This window comes from Agelaius phoeniceus, chromosome 30 (assembly GCF_051311805.1).
Source record: "Agelaius phoeniceus isolate bAgePho1 chromosome 30, bAgePho1.hap1, whole genome shotgun sequence".
Classification (NCBI taxonomy): Eukaryota; Metazoa; Chordata; class Aves; order Passeriformes; family Icteridae; genus Agelaius; species Agelaius phoeniceus.
The window spans coordinates 2,375,402-2,383,937 of record NC_135294.1 but is presented as its reverse complement, the minus strand read 5'-3'; the positions used below and the strand labels follow the sequence as shown (position 1 = coordinate 2,383,937).

At 53.1% G+C, this 8,536-nt stretch overlaps 1 protein-coding gene across 1 annotated transcript; it reads left to right on the top strand.

The window, feature by feature from the left end:
- The first annotated feature begins 263 nt into the window (after positions 1 to 263).
- Positions 264 to 5,309, top strand: NEFM (neurofilament medium chain). The gene is made up of 3 exons (XM_054650476.2): positions 264 to 1,401; positions 1,794 to 1,918; positions 3,305 to 5,309. Exons 1-3 carry the CDS (start codon positions 340 to 342, stop codon positions 4,719 to 4,721), a joined length of 2,604 nt encoding a protein of 867 aa, XP_054506451.2. The 5' UTR covers positions 264 to 339; the 3' UTR covers positions 4,722 to 5,309.
- Positions 5,310 to 8,536: the final 3,227 nt, after the last annotated feature.

Sequence of the window (8,536 nt, the reverse complement as noted above, 5' to 3'; positions counted from 1 at the left end):
AGGGAAGGAACACGGGGAAGGGAAGGGGGCAGCGGGAGGAGGAAAGGAGGGAGTGGGGGCAGCGGAGACAAGGGGGGAGTGGGTGGGCAATGGGGAGGGGGGCAGCAGGGGCAGCGGGGAGGGGCAGGGGCCGGGCACGGGCGGCCGGGACGAGGCGAGGGACGCAAGGGAAGGAAGGAAGGAGGGAAGGAAGGGGGAGCCGGGGCGGGGCGCGGGGCGGGCCGGGGGGAGCCGCCCCCCGCACACGTGTGCGGGGCCGCCCCGCAGCCGCCCGGCGGGGCTATAAAAGGGGCGGCGGCGGCCGGAGCAGCCCCGCACCGCCGCCCCCAGCGCCCCACCATGAGCTACACCATGGAGCCCCTGGGCAACCCCTCGTACCGCCGGGTGACCGAGACCCGGGCCACCTACAGCCGCGCCAGCGCCTCCCCGTCCAGCGGCTTCCGCTCGCAGTCGTGGTCGCGGGGCTCGGGCAGCACCGTGTCCTCCTCCTACAAGCGCCCCAACCTGGGCGGCCCGCGGGCCGCCTACGGCTCCACGGTGCTGAGCTCGGCCGAGAGCCTGGACGTGAGCCAGTCCTCGCTGCTCAACGGCGCGGCCGAGCTCAAGCTGAGCCGCTCCAACGAGAAGGAGCAGCTGCAGGGGCTCAACGACCGCTTCGCCGGCTACATCGAGAAGGTGCATTACCTGGAGCAGCAGAACAAGGAGATCGAGGCGGAGCTGGCGGCGCTGCGGCAGAAGCACGCCGGGCGGGCGCAGCTCAGCGACGCCTACGAGCAGGAGCTGCGGGAGCTGCGCGGGGCGCTGGAGCAGGTGAGCCACGAGAAGGCGCAGATCCAGCTGGACTCGGAGCACATCGAGGAGGACATCCAGCGCCTGCGGGAGCGCTTCGAGGATGAGGCGCGGCTGCGCGACGAGACGGAGGCGACGATCCGCGCCCTGCGCAAGGAGATGGAGGAGGCCTCGCTGATGCGCGCCGAGCTGGACAAGAAGGTGCAGTCGCTGCAGGACGAGGTGGCCTTCCTCAGGGGCAACCACGAGGAGGAGGTGGCCGAGCTGCTGGCGCAGCTGCAGGCGTCCCACGCCACCGTGGAGAGGAAGGACTACCTGAAGACGGACCTGACGACGGCGCTGAAGGAGATCCGCGCCCAGCTCGAGTGCCAGTCCGACCACAACATGCACCAGGCCGAGGAGTGGTTCAAGTGCCGCTACGCCAAGCTCACCGAGGCGGCCGAGCAGAACAAGGAGGCGATCCGCTCCGCCAAGGAGGAGATCGCCGAGTACCGCCGGCAGCTCCAGTCCAAGAGCATCGAGCTCGAGTCGGTGCGCGGCACCAAGGAGTCGCTGGAGAGGCAGCTCAGCGACATCGAGGAGCGCCACAATAACGACCTCACCACCTACCAGGTACCGGGGCGGCGGCGCGGGGCTGTCCCGAGCCCGCCCGGGGGGGGGGGCGAAGGGTGCGGGAGGTGCCCCCGGTGATCCGGGAGGAGGAAATGCGGGAGGTGCTCGATCTGGGAAGGGGAAATGCGGGAGGTGCTCGATCTGGGAAGGGGAAATGCGGGAGGTGCCCGCTGTGGCGGGAGGGATGCGGGACGCGCCCTGTGCCGGCTCCGCAGCGCGGGATGCAGGGATGCGGAGGGCGGTGGGAGCGGGTGGGTCCAGCCCTGATGCCAGCCCTGCCTCCCCGAGCGGCGGGAAGAGTTTCTAAAAGTCCCCTCAGAGAAGTTCTGCCCGCTCTGTCCCCGCGTGCGGCTCTGTCTGTGTCACAGGGGTTTTCTGCGTCTCCCTTGCAGGACACGATTCACCAGCTGGAGAACGAGCTCAGAGGAACGAAGTGGGAAATGGCTCGTCACTTGCGGGAGTACCAGGACCTCCTCAATGTCAAGATGGCCCTGGACATCGAAATTGCTGCATACAGGTACAGTGGGATCTTTGCAGACATGTCTGGAATATTAATAGCACTGCGGATGCTGCTGGCTCAGGAAGCTTTACCCCAGCTCAGCAATATCTGCATGCAGTGAACACGGGTGAAAGGCGAGCTTGGCTGCATCCCTGCAGCCATTAGGCAGCCCGGTGAGAGCCCGGAAGGTCATTAGGGAGCGGCTCATCAGCGGCAGAGCTGCCAGCGAGCCCCGGGCACGGCACAGCGTGACTCAGTGGCGGCTCCCGTGCCGCATTCTGTCCTTGGCTGCACGAGCAGCAGATGCAGCGAAAGACGAGGTTATTTTTAATTCCCGTCTGCTTTGCAGATGCCAGGCATGCAGGGCTTGTCACCAGAGCTCCCTTTTATCGCCTGGGAGAGACAGCGAATTTGCTTGATCATGGTTTGAGGCAGTGAGTGCTGATCTGTCTGTCACAAACACTTTTACTTTTCTTGCTCAACTTTCCTTCAGAGGCATCTGCTCTAATCTCGAGCTGAACATTGCTTGCTGTTGCCATCACCTGGCAGGTTTTTTTAGTCTCCTCTGTATCACTTCAGAACTCTCACTGGAGAGCTCCTGATTTTTCTGGGTCACAGGCTTAGATGAAAAGCATTTGAATAGAAGAAAAGTAAAAACAACAAAAACCCACCCCCATCTCCAGATCTGTTGAAATTTCTGAGGTTGCTCAGACACACAGACACGCCAGGGGCTGTAGCTGGCTGCTGCCGAAGTCAGCTGAAGCCTCCAGTTCTCATATTCCCACAAAGAAAAGGTGGATGCCCAAATTATTAAATTAGAACACGTGCTCTAATCAGCTATGACTGTCTCAGACACAATATTTGATTTGGGTCTGTTGGCTGTGTCAAGCTCTGTTTGCCTAAGTCATAATGAATCCTATTCAATTACCTAGTTTGTCCTAATCCCTGCTGATTTACACCATAATGAAGCTTTCTGACAGTAAAGATGAATTTTAACTGATCACTGAAGGTGTCACACTAGCCATAAGCAAAACCAAGCTAAAAACTGCTGAATGTGAGTTTGCAAAAAGAGCGGATTCAAGGAAAGCTGGGCTGGGGCTGTGAGCAGTGGATGACCCTGGACAGTTCCAGCACATTCCACAGAAAACCGGTCCCATTCTGCTGGCAGGGGAATAGTACAGCAGGGAAGTGTTATAGAATCCTGGGATGGGATGGGATGGAAGGGGCCTTAAAGCCCATCCCAAAGCAGGGACACCTTCCACTATCCCAGGCTGCTCCAAACCCTGTCCAGCCTGGCCTTGGACACTTCCAAGGATGGGACAGACACAATTATTCCCATAGCTGTCCCTTATTTTGGGTTTTTTATGCTCATTTTCTTTTTTACTCTCCTCCTGATTCCCTTAGGAAGCTGCTGGAGGGTGAGGAGACAAGATTCAGTGCCTTCTCTGGAAGCATTACTGGTCCCATATTCACACACAGACAACCATCTGTCACAATAGCATCCACCAAAATACAGAAAACAAAAATCGAACCACCAAAGCTGAAGGTCCAGCACAAGTTTGTAGAAGAAATCATTGAGGAGACGAAGGTGGAGGATGAAAAGTCTGAAATGGAAGATGCCCTGGCAGCCATCGCAGAGGAAATGGCAGCCAAGGCACAGCAAGAGGAACAGGAGGAAGAAAAAGCAGAAGAAGCTGCAGAGGAAGAAGTTTCTGAGAAGGCTTCTGCAGAACAAGAAGCTGAGGAGGAAGAGAAGGAGGAAGAGGAAGCAGAGGAGGAAGAAGAAGCTGCAAAATCTGATGCTGCAGAAGAAGGTGGCTCTGAAAAAGAAGAAATTGAGGAAAAGGAAGAAGGGGAGGAAGCTGAGGAAGAGGAGGAAAAACCTGAGGCCAAGGGCAAAGCTGAAGAGGTACCAGCAAAGGCAGAGAAGGTCAAAACACCTCCCGTAAAGTCCCCCCCCAAATCCCCTGTAACAGAGCCAGCCAAGGCTGCCCCCAAAGAAAAAGCCACAGAAGCAGCAAAGGAGCAGAAGGTGGAGAAAGCAGAGAAGGCGGCCAAGGAGGAGGAGAAAGTGGCATCTCCAGAGAAACCTGCCACCCCAAAGGTGACCTCCCCAGAGAAACCTGCCACCCCCGAGAAGGCCGTGACCCCGGAGAAGCCGGCCACCCCCGAGAAGGCTGTGACCCCAGAAAAGGCCGTGACCCCCGAGAAGGCTGCAACCCCAGAAAAGGCCGTGACCCCAGAGAAAGCTGCCACCCCAGAGAAGGCCGTGGCCCTGGAGAAGCTGGCGCCGCCGGAGAAGCCGCGCTCCCCCGAGAAGCCGGCCAGCCCCGAGAAGCCGCGCACCCCCGAGAAGGCCGTGAGTCCTGAGAAGCCCCGGTCCCCGGAGAAGCCTCCCTCCCCAGGCAAGGATGCCAAGGCTGTGGTGGAAGAGACCATCACCGTCACCAAAGTAACGAAAGTGAGCGCCGAGGCCGAGAAGGAATCCAGGAAAGAGGACATCGCGGTCAACGGGGAGGTGGAGGAGAAAAAGGAGGAGGAATCCAAAGAGAAGGAGGAGGAAGACAAGGGAGTGGTCACTAACGGCCTCGACGTGAGCCCTGTGGATGACAAGGCTGAGAAAATCGTAGTAACCAAAAAAGCAGAGAAAATCACAGGGGAGGGCGGGGACGGCAGCACCACGTTCATCACGAAGTCGGTGACCGTCACTCAGAAGGTGGAGGAGCACGAAGAAAGCTTTGAGGAGAAGTTGGTGTCCACCAAGAAAGTGGAAAAAGTCACTTCACATGCTGTAGTAAAGGAGATTAAAGAGAGCGAATAAAAGCAACCATAGCTAAAATTCAAACCAATTCAAGAGCTTGGGTCGGTGCAAAAGGTTAAGCCATAGACAGCTGCAAAATGCATGTGGGTGACGGCTTCAAAGCAGATCGGGTTCTCTCACGGAGGCTCCAGACACACAGTATTTTACTTTTTCGTGCAATATAGGGAAGGGGGGGGGAATGCATGCAGGCTCAAGATGTACTCCCTCCACAGAGCTTGGGGATCTACAAAAAAATACTACTACTACTAGTGCATGAGATGAAATGTGCAGAGGAAGCTTTTCTGAATTTCCTGAGCTGTTGGAGGGACATATCTGAGGGGCGAGTTCAGATGTATTATGCAAAGAACCAACTGAGCCAAAACCAAACCGAAAACAGTAATAGAGTATTCATGAGAACCAGAACTCTCCTAGCCTTAAAAAAAAATAAAAGCTACTTATAACTAATTATGTTTACCTCACTGGTGCAATTAGGGTGGACTTTTGCTCCTGGGAGAACCTTGTTGACATGCACAGTACGCAACCTTTTGTTGTTTGATGTAAAACAGTCACAGCAGTTCTTGCTCAATAAAGGTCAATATGAAAACATGACTTGTTCTGATGAGTTTTTCCCAATTTAAACCCCTCCCTTAGCTGGATGCTCTCTCCTGAATGGGAATGCAGCTGCATGGGTTGGTGATTGGTTGAGGTTCTTTTCCTTAGTGTTCTCATTTGTCCAGGAGTTGGACTTTGGTGGTCCTTGGGGGTCCCACCCAGCTCAGGATGTTCTGTGGCTTGGGAGTTAGATATGATGGACAAACTTCCTCTAACAACAAAAAGGCTGGATTAAGAAAATAAGAGCTATATCCCCAATTTTCTAGAGGAAAGAGGAATCCATTGAACACCTCTGCCTGGCCTTGAGGTGCTTAGAGGGGTTGCAATTGGGTTTTTTTAGGAAGGGGAAGACTCTAAGCCCTCAATCCTGCTTGCGCTGAGCCAAAAAATGTTAAAATCTGCTGCAAGCGTTGTTATCTTCCTTACACCCCAACATCCACACATAGAGAGCCAATTTCCAAATAATTCCATTACTTTCCTGGGTCAAGAGACTGGGTGTGGCATCCTCTGTGGCACCAGTTTGTCACTCAACTGAGCAAAAACCCATTAAGGGAACTCAACCAAGCCACCATGAGGTCCTCAGAACAGGCTTGGTTCTGTTTATTTTACCCCCTCTTGCTTTAATTTTATGGAAAGCTCCTTATTAACTGTCTGGGTCCAATGATTAAAAGTTCAATTTGCCTCTAAACACAAAATTCTAAAATAAAAAATTAACCCAAGGGGGTTAATTTGTTCTTTGGTTAAGAACAAAGCCAATCAAAAATTGCTCTACCTGGAAAAATAAATGGAGACAAAGGAAAAAAAGGGAAGACGATAAAGCCCCAACTCCAATGTGGGAATTAATTGGTCATTATAGGATTCATTTTGTGTTTATTTCCCATTTTAAAAGGAAAATGAAGATTGCAGCTGCTGCCCCACCTCCCATAACTCCCAAAGAAATGCAAATAATTTTCATGCCTGGATTCAGGCCGTGGACTACCCTGAAATCTGTTGCCTGACTGAGGGTCTGATCAAAATCTAGAATTTCCATGTGCCTTCACCCCATCAATAATTGAAGATCAAGGAGTTTTTAATTGAAAATGTTCAGCACATTCTTCACTGGAGAAGTGGTGGAGAGCCCACAGTAGATAAGGCTTCCAAATAAATCTGTGTGTCTTTGTGGAGCAAACCAATGGATGTTTCTTCTGCTGCTATCAATAATGGGAATCTGTGCTCAGCAGCTTGGCTGCTGAGTGATGTTTAATTAAAGCAGAATTAACAAATTAAACAGCAGCTTCTCTGTCATCCTGTGTGGGTGTGACAGAAAAATAACTTTACCTTTAGGGATAAGGAGTTCAGCACTGCCCTGTTTTTTGGTATCTACATCAAATTGTGTCAAAACACAAAGTGCCCAAAGGTTTGTGCAAATTGAAGGTGTTTTCCCCTTAGATTTAAACACAATTTTCAAGAGAACACCAGAATTAAACCAGAGACCAATATTTAACATGGAATTATGTGTATGTGCTTCCAAATAAGTTCTGGAAGCCACTAAAATGCCCAGAACTGCAAAGCCCATCCCTCACAGTGGGGTCACCCTGCACGGGGATTTAGTGTTGGTGTCAGCAGGAGATTGGGGAACATTGAACCCGTGCAGGTGGGATCCCAGCCAGGCTGCTTCCCATGCTGGGATTCCTTTCCAGCTTCTTCCTCCCCAGTCCTGGCAGGACACAGCTCCAGGGACCCCAAAATAATGATTTGTGTGGGTTTGGTCCCGTTTGCACTCGGGCAGTCCAGGATTGCTCCTGGGATGAGGGCTGGGCTAAGCCAGGGTACATCCATCCCCTGGGTGGTTTGGGGAGGCAGACCCTTGGCATGATGTCTTTCACAACATCCTCAATTCACCTCTTTCCCACCCAAAACATCTCACAGCTTTCAGTTGTTACCCACAAGTGTATTTTTCCCCCTGATCCAACACACTGGATTTGTGTGTTTAGCCCATTCCCCACTGCAGATGTTCCCAGCAAGTCCTAAGAGGAACAAGCAAGTGGTTAACACATTTCTAAATGTTTATAAAACTGTAAGAACTGATTAATATTTAATAGTGCCAAGAGGTTTTGTCTACTGACATCTGCAATCAAACAGTTTCAAAGGAGAGCACCATTCCCAGGCAGAGAGGCATAAATAGGATGTTATTTGCCTGTTCTGCACCAATTACTCCTCCAGACTGCACAGAACCAGTGATGGGAATAATTATTTTCAGACAGAGAAGTTCATTAAACAATAGGGAAAAATCCATGCAGGGAAAAATAATAATTAAAGGAATTTACAGTGAAGATTTCTGCATCTTTTTTAAGGTGGGATATTTAGACCACCGTGGCCTCAAGAGCTGGAGGGCTCTAAACCAGGATCTTTTTCCTGTGCTGGGTTGTGGAGATGCCAGAGTTATTTTTCAGCATCCCAGAACAAAATTCCAGGTGGGAACAAACTGAGAAGCGTTACAAAACACAAACAGGATGCATTTGCCAGGGAGCTGAGTCAGACACCAGAATTTTCTCCAGCCCTCAGGGTTTGTGCTCTCCTGATACACACTTGGGCTTTATTGCTGCTTTTTCAGGATTAAAGTACCCTTAACTAATCTGGGGTGGCAGGAAACGCTGGACTGTTAATTGTTGAGTTATTGAAGGTGAATTTCTGGGCTGTGGGTGTTCTGTACAGGTGTTCCCGTGGTGAGGGGGTGTGTGTGAGGGGGTGTGTGTGCATCTCAGGGAAAGCATCCAGCACCTCCCTGGCCGTTCCCTGCCATGAGATCTCAGCCTGATCCACACCCAAAGAGCAGGAAGGACCCTCAGGACGCTCCTGGCTTCACTTGCAGCTGCAACTGGGGTGAAAGTTTCTCCTGAGCCTCCCAGTGCCAGCTTTTACTGCATTGCGTCAAAGGCAGCGCCTGGGTTCTCCAAGGTAAGGAAAGTGCTGGCAGCAGGATCCATCCCCAGCCCTGGGAGCTGCTGGGGCACGGGAGCCCAGCCCAGGCTCCCCCCTCCAGGCTGGGCTGCAGGGCAGGAGTGGGGGCCCAGCCTGGTGGCCCCTGCAGAGTCAGCCCTGCTGCAGCTCCTGCTGGGGCTGACTCAGCCCTGCGGAGCTGCAACGCATTAAAAATAACCCAGGGAGCAGGGACCAGCCTGGGAACGCTGCAGGAGAGAGGGGAGAGCTGCTGGCTTCTGTGGGTGCTGCTCTGAAACAGCCCT